The sequence below is a fragment of the Babylonia areolata genome, chromosome 7 (genome assembly GCF_041734735.1).
Source record: "Babylonia areolata isolate BAREFJ2019XMU chromosome 7, ASM4173473v1, whole genome shotgun sequence".
NCBI classification, from domain to species: Eukaryota; Metazoa; Mollusca; class Gastropoda; order Neogastropoda; family Buccinidae; genus Babylonia; species Babylonia areolata.
In genome coordinates this window covers 34889214-34903920 of record NC_134882.1, presented here as the reverse complement: position 1 = coordinate 34903920, position 14707 = coordinate 34889214, and the positions used below count along the sequence as shown (strand labels likewise).

Genomic DNA, 14707 nt, shown 5'->3' with positions numbered 1-14707 from the left:
TGTTTGCACATATCTTCTGTCATTGCTGCTGTGTGCACATGTCAAATGATCGGTATAAGAGCAAGCCCGGCGCTTTCTTTTTTGGAGGAAGTGTCTGGGTTTGTTCCAGTGTACCTTTTATTTACCTGTGTGCTAGCAGAATTGGTAGTGTAAGCAGCATTGGCTTGAAGTTATGTACTTTGTGTGTGGAGAGTGTTACCACTCTTTACTATTTGTTAATTATCAGTGGATATCTTGTGCAGAATTTTTGCCAGAGGGCAACACTCTTGTTGCAGTGGGTTGTTTTTTTTTCAGTGCACCAAGTGCGTGCTGCACACAGAACATCGATTCATCTTATCCCAATGACTGTGTAAGGGAAGGATGATTGTGTGTGACAAAACTCACGTTCTTGCAAGTCAGTAGGAACTTCTCCCTTCTGGAAGATAACGCCATTAATTCAAGAGCTTTGTCTCAAAACATAACCCAGTTGAATTTGTTAATCAAAATGCAATCCATTTCAATTCATTATTGAAAATGTAACCCAATTGAATATATTAATCAAAAGGCGACTAAAAAATTATCAAACAGAAACATATCAATTGTGATAACAGTGGTGAAATTAAAAGGAGTTGGTCTCCATACAAGCAGGAAATGCAGTTATGATAAAAAAAAATTAAAAAACCCCCTGAAAGATGAGTTCATGTCTCTCACTTATGCCATGGGAGATTACATTACATTATATAAAGACACTTGTTTGCCAGTACAGTGACCTTGAGGGTCTGGGTTCGAATCCCAGTCTCACCCTTTCTCCCAAGTTTGACTGGACAATCATACAAAGAGTCCAGTCATTTGGATGAGATGATAAACCAAGGTCCCATGTGCAGCACACATTTGGCGCGCTGAAAAAGAACCCATAACAATTAGAGTGTTGTACTCCTGCAAAATTCTGTTGAAGAAATCCACTCTGATAGGTTACACTAACTATACGTGAGTGCAGTCAAGGCCTGACCAAAGCACGTTGGGTTTTGCTGCTGGTCAGGCATCTGCAAAGCAGAAATGGTGTAGCGTATATGGATTGTCTGAATGCAGTGATGCCTTCTGAAACTGAAGCTGAGCATTCATTGAGTGATTCTCTGACCATTCACTGAGTGATTCTGTGACCATTCATTGAGTGATTCTGATTCTCTGACCATTCATTGAGTGATTTTCTTACCATTCATTGAGTGATTCTGATTCTGTGACCATTCATTGAGTGATTCTGATTCTGTGACCATTCATTGAGTGATTCCCTGACCATTCCTTGAGTGATTCTCTTTGATTGTGAAAACAAACGTGGAAGAGACCAGGTAACCGGTATTTGTTTTGTCACCTCAACTGCTTCCTGTTCTTCCTTTGTTGCTTTAATTTCAGTTTCTCATGGAGGCATCACTGCATATACACTATGGCAGATGCTGGACCAGCAGCGTAACCCAATGCACCAAGTCAGGCCTTGAGTGCATGCACACACACACACACACACACACACACACACACACATATATATATATATATATATATACACACACACAACACACACATTGCCATGTGTTTTTTTTCAGTGCGCCAAGTGCGTGCTGCACATTGAACCTCGGTTTATCATCTCATCTGAATGACTAGACGCTCAGTTTGATTTTCCAGTCAAGCTTGGGAGAAAGGGTGAGAACGGGATTCGAACCCACACCCGCACGGACTCTCTGTATTGGCAGATGAGTGTCTTAACCATTCTACCACCTTCCTTCCTTTGTTGCGCCCAGCTGAACACACAGGGTCACATCATCGCTGAAAAACTGTGAGATTTTATCCCCAATCATTTGAAAATAACACCACAAAGGAAAAGAGCAAGAAAAGGAAATAAGGCATATGTGTAAGTGCAGTCATGTTCATGGACATTAACATAGAACAAGCCCCAGACACTGACTGTTCCATCGGTTTTTCAATAGAGGAATTAAAAAAAACAATTAACTTGAACATAATCACACACACACACACACACACACACACACACACTCGCATATATATATATATATATATATATATATATATATATATATATATATATATTTAAAATGAATAAAACAAAGTTGAAAACCAACACTTATTTTGTTGAACGAAAAAAAAAAAATCTGAATTTTCGCTGCCATCCGTCAGCTTGGTCATAGACTACGCTTATAACAGGTGACGTAATGTTATTTTTTTACATCATCTTTCTGACCTCGCATGACGTCTTCTACTACACAAATATATCATGTTCTAAATATTCCTTCAGTATATATATATGTATTCTGATCTTCGTAATTGAGCAATCTTACTATATATATATATATTTTTTTTTTTTAAATTTTGTTTTATTTGTTTTTCCTATTCAAGTGGATTTTTCTACAGAATTTTGCCAGGAACAACCGTTTTGTTGCCATGGGTTCTTTTACGTGCGCTAAGTGCATGCTGCACACAGGACCTCGGTTTATTGTCTCATCCGAATGACCACCACTCAAGGTCTAGTGGAGCGAGAGAAAATATCGGTGACTGAGCCGTGATTTGAACCAGCGCGCTCAGATTCTCTCGCTTCCTATGCGGACGCGTTACCTCTAGGCCATCACTCCACATCATGTCCACTCTAGTGTCCTCATTCAGCCAAACATCGTAAACACATGATGCTGTCACTGCATCTTAAAACCCTCTTCCCCCTTCCTACCACCACCACCCAGCCACTCAAAGACGACCACCTGCCGCTGTCACTAACCCTCCCACCCCCCTCCTCCCTAACACCACCACCCAGCCACGTAAAGACCACCACCTGTCGTTGTCACTAACCCTCCCACCTCCCACACCCCATTCCTACCACCACCACCCAGCCACTTAAAGACCACCACCTGTCGCTGTCACTAACCCTCCCACCCCCCTCCCTACCACCACCACCCAGCCACCTAAAGACCACCACCTGCCGCTGTCACTAACCCTCCCACACCCCTCCTCCCTACCACCACCACTGAGCCACTTAAAAACGACTACCTGATGCTGTCACTAACCCTCCTACTCCCCTCCCCCCTCCCTACCACCACCACCCAGCCACTTAAAGACCACCACCTGTCGCTGTCACTAACCCTCCCACACCCCTCCCTACCAAAGACCACCACCTGTCGCGCGCTGTCACTAGTCCTCCCACCCCCCTCCCTACCACCACCACCCAGCCACCTAAAGACCACCACCTGCCGCTGTCACTAACCATCCCACACCCCTCCTCCCTACCACCACCACCCAGCCACCTAAAGACCACCACCTGTCGCTGTCACTAGTCCTCCCAACCCCCTCTCTACCACCACCACCCAGCCACTTAAAGACCACCACCTGTCGCTGTCATTAGTCCTCCCAACCCCCTATCTACCACCACCACCCAGCCACTTAAAGACGACTACCTGATGCTGTCACTAACCCTCCCACTTCCCTCCCCCCTCCCTACCACCACCACCCAGTCACTTAAAGACCACCACCTGTCGCTGTCACTAACCCTCCCACACCCCTCCTCCCTACCACCACCACCCAGCCACCTAAAGACCACCACCTGTCGCTGTCACTAGTCCTCCCAACCCCCTCTCTACCACCACCACCCAGCCACTTAAAGACCACCACCTGTCGCTGTCATTAGTCCTCCCAACCCCCTCTCTACCACCACCACCCAGCCACTTAAAGACCACCACCTGTCGCTGTCACTAACCCTCCCACTTCCCTCCCCCATCCCTACCACCACCACCCAGCCACCTAAAGACCACCACCTGTCGCTGTCACTAGTCCTCCCAACCCCCTCTCTACCACCACCACCCAGCCACTTAAAGACCACCACCTGTCGCTGTCATTAGTCCTCCCAACCCCCTCTCTACCACCACCACCCAGCCACTTAAAGACCACCACCTGTCGCTGTCACTAACCCTCCCACTTCCCTCCCCCATCCCTACCACCACCACCCAGCCACTTAAAGACCACCACCTGTCGCTGTCACTAACCCTCCCACACCCAACCCCATCCCTACCACCACCACCCAGCCACCTAAAGACCACCACCTGTGGCGCGCTGTCACTAGTCCTCCCACCCTCCTCCCTACCACCACCACCCAGCCACTTAAAGACCACCAACTGATGCTGTGACTAAACCTCCCCCTCCTCCCCCACTTTCCGCCCACACTCCCACCATTGTGTCATGTCATGATGACCACCTGATGCTGTCATTACCCTCGAACCCCCCCCCCCCCCCCCCCGAACCCCCCACACCTTCCCCTGTTTACAGAAAGCAATCTATTAGAAAAAGTGGCGATTCTTCCTGAGGAAAAAAAAAAGAAAAAAAAAAAGAAAAGAAAAACAAAGAAAAAAAGGTATAGATAGGACATTACTGTTTTCATATCCCAAGTGCAAAGTAATAAGCAGAAGACTATTAATCAATTTATGGTGGACGCGTGTCACACCCCTTGAAGAAGGTATCAAGCATTTACAGAAAGCAAGCAGGTTACAAGGTAAATCATTCTTCCTTGAGCAATAAGTACCCTGTCTGAAGCAGTGCCGTTACCACTCTTTCACCATCTCTCTATGGACCTTCGAAAGGAGGAGTGTTGTTCAATGTCCCTTCACACTCACTGGTGATTGTAGACATTTTGTTAGAATACTGATTTTTTATATTCGACTGTTATTTGTATTTGTATTTCTTTTTATCACAACAGATTTCTCTGTGTGAAATTCGGGCTGCTCTCCCCAGGGAGAGCGTGTCGCTATACTACAGCGCCACCCATTTTTTTGGGTATTTTTTTTCCTGCGTGCAGTTTTATTTGTTTTTCCTATCGAAGCGGATTTTTCTACAGAATTTTGCCAGGAACAACCATTTTGTTGCCGTGGGTTCTTTTACGTGCGCTAAGTGCATGCTGCACAGGGAACCTCAGTTTATCGTCTCATCCGAATGACTAGCGTCCAGATCACCACTCAAGGTCTAGTGGAGGGGGAGAAAATATCGGTGGCTGAGCCGTGATTCGAACCAGCGCGCTCAGATTCTCTCGCTTCCTATGCGGATGCGTTACCTCTAGGCCATCACTCCACTCCACTCCATTATCGTTTATGAGAAGAGAGGGAGGGGGTAGAATTGTGAGCTGGGAGAAACTGGGGAGATGGAGGGTGGAATTTGAAATAAATATTTCAGTACAGACTTAGTAAATAAAAGAGAAGTCGTTATGAACCTTCAGGATAAATGAAAGAATCAAATGGATCTACTCTGGCTGACGCTTTGAGAGAGATAGTCAAGACCAACCCTTCACTAGCACACACACACACACACACACACACACACACACACACACACGCATATACACACATGCTTACATACATGCATACTCATGCACAGGGTGCAAACACACACACACACACACACACAAGCGCGCGCGCGCGCGCGCGCACACACACACACACACACACACACAGGGCAGAATGTAAAAAAAAAAGAAAAGTTGTATAAGCTTATAGGTAGAATTGAGTTCAATGACATATGGGCAATAACTGTCAAGTTGTCCACACACACACACACACACACACACACAGGGCAGAATGTAAAAAAAAAAAAAAAAAAAGTTGTATAAGTTTATAGGTAGAGTTGAGTTCAACGACATATGGGCAATAACTGTCAAGTTGTTCGTGGCTGTGGTGTGGTCTTAGTATAAGCTTATTCTTTAACCCTCAGTAAAGATTTTAAAATAATTACTGGTGTTCATGTTGCAACGTGTCCACACACGCAAAAGCCCCCAAGCTCACAATTTTACAGTTCTGAGCCACTCAGGTAGAACTACTGGACTAAGGTAATCATTACATCGTACATTTCGTCGACTTGTTCTCTTCCCACTCTTAACACCACCCTTCAAGGGCCTTTTATTTCAGTGGATAGTGTGGGTTTTTTCTCGCTGAGACTGGAAACACCAGCAGGTTATAATTGGTGTTTCTGGATCTCTCACCGTAGGGGTTGGTCCACCACTGCTGTGGGGGGACATAGCTGACGACTCCACAGGGAACCAGACTGCAGCCATGTCAGAGAGAACTGGAATGGCCTCCAGATTTCATTGAAGAAAACACACTTACTTGTACCTTTTCTGCTTTTTCTTAATATATCCTGTATGAAATATATTACGTTATTGTTTTTGTCAGTCTTGGTTGTTGAAAGACGCCCCGCCCCCCCCCCCTCTTCTCCACACACACACACACACACACACACACACACACACACACACACACATGTATGTATGTATGTATGTATGTATGTATATATATATGTATCTACTGTTCCAAGGTCATTTGCCTGAGAGCCAATGTGGATTCCGGAAAGAGCGCGGAACCACCGACATGGTGTTTACTGCAAGGCAGCTGCAAGAGAAATGTCAGGAGCAAAATGCTGATCTGTTCTCCACCTATGTCGACCTCACTAAGGCCTTCGACACCGTGAGTAGAGAGGGACTGTGGAAGATCATGGCCAAGTACGGATGCCCTCGGAAATTTATTTCCTTGGTCAGCCAATTCCATGAAGGCATGCAGGCTCGAGTCCAGGGCAATGGTGAAACATCTGCTCCTTTTGCTGTCACAAATGGTGTCAAGCAAGGCTGCGTCCTGGCTCCAACGCTGTTCAGCCTCATGTTCTCTGCAATGCTTACTGATGCCTTCAGAGATGGCGATGTTGGAATCGGCCTAAAGTACCGAACAGATGGCAAGCTGTTTAACCTCAGAAGGCTTCAAGCAAAAACGAAGGTCATGACAGACATCATCAGAGACTTTTTGTTTGCTGATGATTGTGCCCTCAATGCTGGATCTGAAGCTGACATGCAACTCAGCGTCGACAAGTTTGCCACTGCCAGCAGGAACTTCGGCCTTACCATCAGCACGAGGAAAACTCAAGTTCTCCATCAGCCAGCCCCAGGGAAACCCTACGTTGAGCCCAAAATCACAGTCAACGGTCAGAGACTCAGTGCGGTGGAGCGGTTCACATACCTTGGCAGCACACTGTCACGAAATGCGACCATCGACGATGAAGTGAACGTCAGGATTGCAAGAGCAAGCGCAACTTTTGGTAGACTCAATGCAAATGTCTGGAACAGAAGAGGCATTAGTCTTGAGAGCAAGCTAAAGGTCTACAGAGCAGTAGTTCTCCCCACACTACTGTACGCCTGCGAAACTTGGACAGTGTACCAACGACATGCCAAGAAGCTGAACCACTTCCACACAACATGCCTCAGGAAGCTACTGAACATCAAGTGGCAAGACAGGACCCCAGACACAGAGGTGCTCGCAAAAGCCACCCTTCCCAGCATCTTCACCATCTTGATGAAGTCCCAGCTTCGTTGGGCTGGACACGTGGCGCGCATGCCAGACCATCGGCTGCCCAAAAGGCTCTTCTATGGCGAGCTGCAACAAGGGAAGAGATCACACGGAGGTCAGAAGAAGCGCTTCAGAGATACTCTGAAAGTCTCTCTGAAAGCGTTTGATATCAACCCTGACTCCTGGGAGGAATTTGCAGTGGACCGTGACAAATGGCGCGCTGCTGTGCACAAAGGCGCCAAGTTGTGCGAGGCCAACAGGACTGCTGCAGCTGTTCAGAAGAGGCAGGCCAGAAAGTCACGGGCAAACAAGCTCCCTGACAATGGTATGCCTGTCTTTGTCTGCCCCAACTGTCAGCGAACATTTCGTGCGCAGATTGGACTATTCAGCCATCTGCGCATTCACAGATAGATTCATGAGCATCCTCCCCCCAACCCCATCACCACCCTCCCTCCATCCCCCAGCTGGATGACAACGATGGTCATCATCGATCTCGATGGACACACCACCACCATACTGTTACACAGAGATAAAGGAGTAAGAAAATCATGACACTCGTCTTTGGGGTATACTGACTTAGTCATAAATGGATATCTCTCTGGCTCACAGGTGTGTTTACACACAGTGTTAGTCTATGATTATATAACAGCATGGTGTTTCGGTTGTCTGTGTTCATTGTCAGAACGTTTATTTTGGGTTTAACTCTCTCCATACGAACGGCGAAAGAGACGACGTTAACAGCGTTTCACCCCAATTACCACCATCAAAATATTGCAAGCGGAAGGCTCTTATACTGAAGAGGTGAATGTTGACAAAGAATACCACAATTCTGACGACGGAAGCTAAAGGTTGGGTCATTCAGACACCCACTGGACATCCGAGGGGTCTGTGTAGAGGAGAAGAGAGGACTGGACGTACTGAGTGAGTTAAAGATGGCACGACATTTCACGTGCCTATGAAACAGACAGCTTGAGATCCTCCACACTGAGGAATGCTGAGAAAACTCAGACTTTTGCTGAAACCGTTGTTGGGTTAACTTATAAAGCGATGCCTGATCAGTGTAAAAGTAAGGTTGGATTTTGTCAGCCCTTGGAATGTATCCCAGCTGGACCTGCTGGAGTATGTCAGGATAGGTTTTTTTTTCCTTTTTATCCTTTTCATGTAAGGGAGAGAGTGTGGGTTCAACAGTACATGTATAATTTACAAAAAAACAACAACACATTACCGGCATAATTCTTTATTGTTTTACCCGTGTGATCTTCCATTTCCCTGAAGTTGAAATGAAGTGATTAGCGCACACACACACACACACACACACACACACACACACGCACGCACGCACGCACACACACACACACACACACACACACGCACGCACGCACACACAGACTGAGGAGTGGCATAGGAAGTGAGAGTGGAACAATAGTATGATGCTATTGATTTTTGAATAATGATTGATAACCACACAACTCCAATACTTCAGTTGAGAATCGTAAATAAAGTGTATGAATTAACTGTCGGTCATGAGGATTTCAAAGATACATAAAGCATCACAGTGTACCTGTGCACGTGTACACACACGTACACACATACTCACATACAGAGAGGTGGGAAACAGAGAGACACACACTTACGCTAGCACACACACACACACACGCACACGCACGCGCACGCGCATACATCCCTCCCCCCACATCTCCCCCTCCCCCAAAATACGTCAGTCTCACAAACAAATAAGGCAGATGCATAGATTTGTATAAATGCACTCGCACACGGCTCCCACTACACACACACGCGCGCGCGCGCACACACACACACATTAACACGTGTGGAGGAATCAGAATCAGAATCAGAACAATTTTATCTCAGTAGAGACACTAAGTGTGGAGAAGTCTGTGATAAATACAGATTACAAACAAAACGGCAAAAATATGACATACAACTTATACCTATAACAAAATCTCCCCCATCCACCCCCACCCAGAAAAGGCTTTCCACCAACACACACACACACACACATGTGCCGATGATGGAAAACTCACTGATACGGTGATCTGGCGATAAAGCATACACTGATGTCACAAAGGAGAGGAGTCAGAACAAAGTTAATATTAAACACACGTGCAGGGAACTGAAACACGTGGCAGAATTATATTGCAGAAAAATATACGATCTCTCTCTCTCTCTCTCTCTCTCTCTCTCTCTCTCCCCATAATATTTTACCAGATACACAAAGTATCACCCGTACTGAATGTCTCAACTATTCCAACCCACCAGTTCATTAAATCAGGAGTTTTGTGCAAATGGAAATTAACTCACTCAGTACGACCAGTCCTCTCTTCTCATCTACACAGACCCCTCGGATGTCCAGTGGGTGTCTGAATGACCCAACCATCAGCTTCCGTCGTCAGAATTGTGGTATTTTTTGTCAACATTCACTTCTTCAGTATAAGAGCCTTCCTCTTGCAATATTTTGATGATTGTAATTAGGGTGAAACGCTGTTAACGTCGTCTCTTTCGCCGTTCGTATGGAGAGAGTTAAAGGAGCCCCAGTACGACTTGACACAAACGGTATTTTTATGGCGGGCAAGGGCAACGCACAAGGGTCGAAAAGTCTTTAGTGACCAGAAGGAACACTAGAAGGAAATCGATGTTCATGTGCATGTAGGGGGTGTGGGGTGGGTGGGAGAGTGTGTGTGGAAACAGATGTTCGAGGATTGATTCTGTCCTGAGGTACAGGATGTTTATGGTTAGGAAACCAAAGCAGTGCGAAGCTCAGTAGTTGTTCCGACATTTGCAGAATTCAGACGTTCCTCTCCAGAGCACCCTTTGAAACACGCGTTAGTCATCCTGCTAGCTTGGACCAACAGAGAATATCAGCTGACGTCAGATCAAATCCTGTTCCTGGTGCCATGTCATGTAGAATCGTGACCCTCTTTAACATTGTAAGCCTACTGTTTCTCATGATCATCGTCTACTGTCTGCTGCCAAAAAGGTCTCCAGTTTTTATTCTGCGTCAGCCTCCCCCAATGCCGTTTCAAAGTCTGGACACAGGAGAGAAAAACTCAAAGACTGACAGAACCTTTCCCTGGAAGTCATCTTCCACACTAAGGGATGCCAAGAAAACTGTTCTGGATCAAAGTCTCAGCACAGAAGACCAAAACACCGATAAAACAGACACCTTGAGATCTTCCAGACTGAGGGATGCTGAGAAAATTCAAAGTTTTGCCAAAACCGTGTTGGGTTATAAAGCGATGCCTGATCAGTGTAAAAGTAAGCCTGGATTTGCTCAGCCCTGGAATGTATCCGAGTCGGACCTGTTGAAGTATGTGAGTATTGTTTTTTTTACATGTGTGGGAGTGTGGGTTCATGTCACGTCCTCTCTAAGAGGGGCGGACTAGAACCCCAACACCCTACCCTGATCTAACGCCAAGAAAACACAACACACGGATTTCAAGAACAAGAATGAAAAGTTCAAAGTATTATATCTATTTAGAATATTACTATGAAACAAATTTTGACTAATAAAAAGTAATATGTTAACAAATCCAATACATTTCAAATTTAACATAAAAAAACAAAACAACCCCCCCCCACCCTCACCCCCGAAAAAAACCAACAACAAAAAACCAACAACAAAAAACCAACAACAAAAAACAAAAACAAACAAAAAACAAACAAAAGAAAACAAAAACAAAACGAAACAGTCGGCTGCGAGATTACTCTTATCTGAATTTTACTTATCTTTGTCAATACACCATACGAAATTTCACAATCCATACGAACAGAGGTGCTTCGTATTGCCTTCTCACTAACTCGTGAGACATGTTTCCATGTTTTGGATTTTATTCGACTGAAGATCCGTTGGGTTTATGTCGTATTCTGTTTAGAAGAAAGGATGGCCACATAGCACATGTCAAGCAACAAACACGGGAGTCCAACACAAACACCATCCAAGGGAAATAACGTGAAGGGTTAAGTCAGTTAACTCCAAAATTCGCAAGCCACAACAGAGCACGAACCACATCCACCAGTTGAAACGTACCACGCGAATGACAAGCACCTCAACGACCAAGCCAGAAGCGCATCCACCAGTTGAAACAAGCACCTCGATAACCAAGCTGATCAACAAAACAGGCGTGTACACTGTTCAAGACAGACGACCCCTCCCAGACAGCCCGCGCGATCATCACAGACGGAAAAACAACAACACTATGACGACCCAAGCTGCAACTTACTGAAAATTACTGATATCCCCAGCATGAGCTATCGAAGAATAAGAGGCGATTTAATTGAGATATACAAGTGTACTCATGGACTGTACAAGTGCGCCTCTCATTTCGTACTAAACCTGAATGGACCCACCAAGGGTCACAGTTACAAACTCAAGAAACAGTTCTGCAGCACGAGTCTCCGACAAAACATTTTCACGATCAGAGCAATGGACACCTGGAACAACTTGGACGACAATGTGTTACGCAAAAACACTCAACAGCTTCAAAAATATGATAGACCATGTTCTGCAGAGACCTTCGCCATCCGCTCCGAACCACCCAAGTCGTGCCCACTGTAGATGCAGTGGATGATGTGTGCGAACTGACAGACACTGTGACAGAATTTATCAAATTTTGTGAAGACTTTTTCCAAATACCAAACCATGGATTAACAAACAGATAAAAGCTACTCTTATTATGAAGAAAAGAGCATTCCATGGCAAAGATAAGGATGAGTAAGAAGATACAAAAGAAAGTGAAAACAGAACTGAAGAATGGTAAAGCAGAGTATAAACGAAACGTAGAGGCCAAATTAACGTAAGAATATGCAAACACTCTTAGACACTTGCAGAACAACTTGACAGAATTTTAACTGTGATTTTTAACCAGTCTCACCCAATGTAGCATATCCCCCATAAAGAACACATCACGCGTTGTTCCTGTTCCTAAGAAAACATTTGTTGAGTGCACGAATGACCCTCGCTCTGTGGCTCTAACATCTGTCATTATGAAGACATTTGAGAGAGTTGTCTCAATTCACTTAGAAGGATTTGTGAAGGAGATTTTAGACCCTCTACAATTGCCTACAGAAGAAACGGAAATATTGATGACGCTTTGTTGTTTGTTTTAAATAAGGCATATGAACATTTTGGCCTGGTACATGCATCTGACTGATGTTTTTTGACTTCTCAAGTGCATTTAACACCATTCAGCCCCACACTTTATCTGATAAAATTAATTTTACAGATGGAAGTTAACATCCCAACTATCTTATGGATTTCAGACAACCTCACCAACACACCCGTCGTTGTAGAAATTATGGACTCTCTTTCCAGTATTTGTACACTAATACCGATGCTCCCCACTGCACTGTACTGTCACCCTTCCTTTTAACTGTGTATATAGCTGACTGCAGGAGGAGGGGCAGCATAATAATAATAATAATAATAATGGTATTTATATAGCGCTGGATCTTGTGCAGAGACAAATCAAAGCGCTTTCGCACCAGTCATTCACACGCATGCATAACTCATACTGTAGAATCTAAAGACAAGGAAGGGGAGGCAAGGGAGGCTATTTTGGGAAGAGGTGGGTTTTAAGGCCAGACTTGAAAGAGCTGAGTGTGGAGACTTGACGAAGCGAAAAAGGAAGTTCATTCCAATCGCAAGGTCCAGAAACAGAGAAAGAACGGCGGCGAACAGTCGAGGGTTTGAATCTGGGTATGCGTAAACAGATCGTGTCCACTCGTCAAGTTCGCTGATGATTCAGCCCTGACAGGACTGTAACTGATGACGACGACACCGAGTACAGACAGGAAATAGGCAGTTTTACAACTTGGTGTGGTGATCACTGTTTAGAGTTAAATGTTAGAACTTGGTGTGATGATCACTGTTTAGAGTTAAATGTTACAACTTGGTGTGATGATCACTGTTTAGAGTTAAATGTTAGAACTTGGTGTGATGATCACTGTTTAGAGTTAAATGTTAGAACTTGGTGTGATGATCACTGTTTAGAGTTAAATGTTACAAAATCAAAAGAGCTCATTGGTTACAGGAAGAAGAAACCAAGTACCAATCAGAGTGTCATCAAATGAGACAGTTGAACAGGTCAATACATACAAATATCTTCGTGTAATTATTGACAACAAACTTTCATGGAATGAGCACTCAAATGCCCTGGAAAAGAAAGTGAACACTCGAATGTAGTGTCTCAGGAAACTCAACTCTTTCAACCAGCTGCTAGAAATGTTTTATTGTTCTGCTGTTTCTAGTGTTCTGTTTTATAGTTCTGTGTGCTGGAGCGTGAATGCGACCAAACAAGACAAGGATAGATTTGACAAGATTATTAGAAAAGCGGGCGGGGTGATGGGCAGAAAACAAGACAGTTTTGACGACAGATACCGGAAAAAGATGACAGACAGATTTTTACACAATTTTAGACGTTGAAACTCACCCTCTTCACTCAGATTTTAACAGCAAATGGGTGGACAGAAGCGGTAGGTTTAGAGCGTTATATATGAGTTGGAATGCAAGGTGCACGTGTATGAGTGAGGGTGGGCTCACACACATACACACACACGCACACGCACGCACACACACACGCACACACACACGCACGCACGCACACGTTCATGATCACTGACTGTTGCAGGGCCCCTTTCCCCTCCTGCCAGACTATCGCAGCCCTTGTTGGCCTCATCCACAGTACAATGAACTCAGGTGTCTGCCGTCCATCTATCTGGCGGGGGTTTCAAAGTGCGGGACCTCAGACCTGTTCAGTCGCCTTATTCATCACCCTCACCTGATTGCTGGACGCAAAGAACATCAGTGGTTCACGAGAAAGCGATTCGGAGGTAACGGCTTTATATGTGCACTCAGTCAGTGAAAACAAAAGGGTGAATGGCAATGACAATGACGATCGAAGATTTTACAGAAAACTGACAATTATTCTGACAATTTATATCGTGAGTCTTTTGACATGGTGCGTTGATTGGCGGAGTTAACTCAGTACCATAAGGCTGCCAAGAGCAGATCTGAAGGCTCGTTCAATGTTAAGCTTTCCTGTTTCATGTGTGTGACAGTATTTGGTGTAATCACTTCGATTGTACATTGTCTAGAACAAGATTACTGTTTGGGTTCCTTGATCCTGCACATGTTCAGGGACTGCACCTTGTCTCCGGCAGAGACATGGGAGATAGTGCAGAGGAGTGGAACCATTGTCTTGCCGTCGTCACCTGTGTGGGACAGAATCATTTCTGGATGCTTCACTTCCCTCTGGCCAAAATCACTTTTATGTCACTCGGGAACACCTTGTAGACGTCACTTAGTAGTAGTAGTAGTAGTAGTAGTAGTAGTAGTAGTAGTAGTA

The 14707-nt window shown here is 44.9% G+C and overlaps 1 protein-coding gene across 1 annotated transcript in view; it reads left to right on the top strand.

The window, feature by feature from the left end:
- The first annotated feature begins 10202 nt into the window (after nucleotides 1-10202).
- Nucleotides 10203-14707, top strand: part of LOC143283833 (uncharacterized) — a 14671-nt gene continuing 10166 nt past the window's right edge. The window contains exons 1-2 of the mRNA XM_076590208.1: nucleotides 10203-10675; nucleotides 13991-14192. Of these exons, the coding sequence (XP_076446323.1) occupies nucleotides 10259-10675; nucleotides 13991-14192 (619 nt within the window). The 5' untranslated portion in view covers nucleotides 10203-10258. The remainder of the gene's footprint in view (nucleotides 10676-13990; nucleotides 14193-14707) is intronic.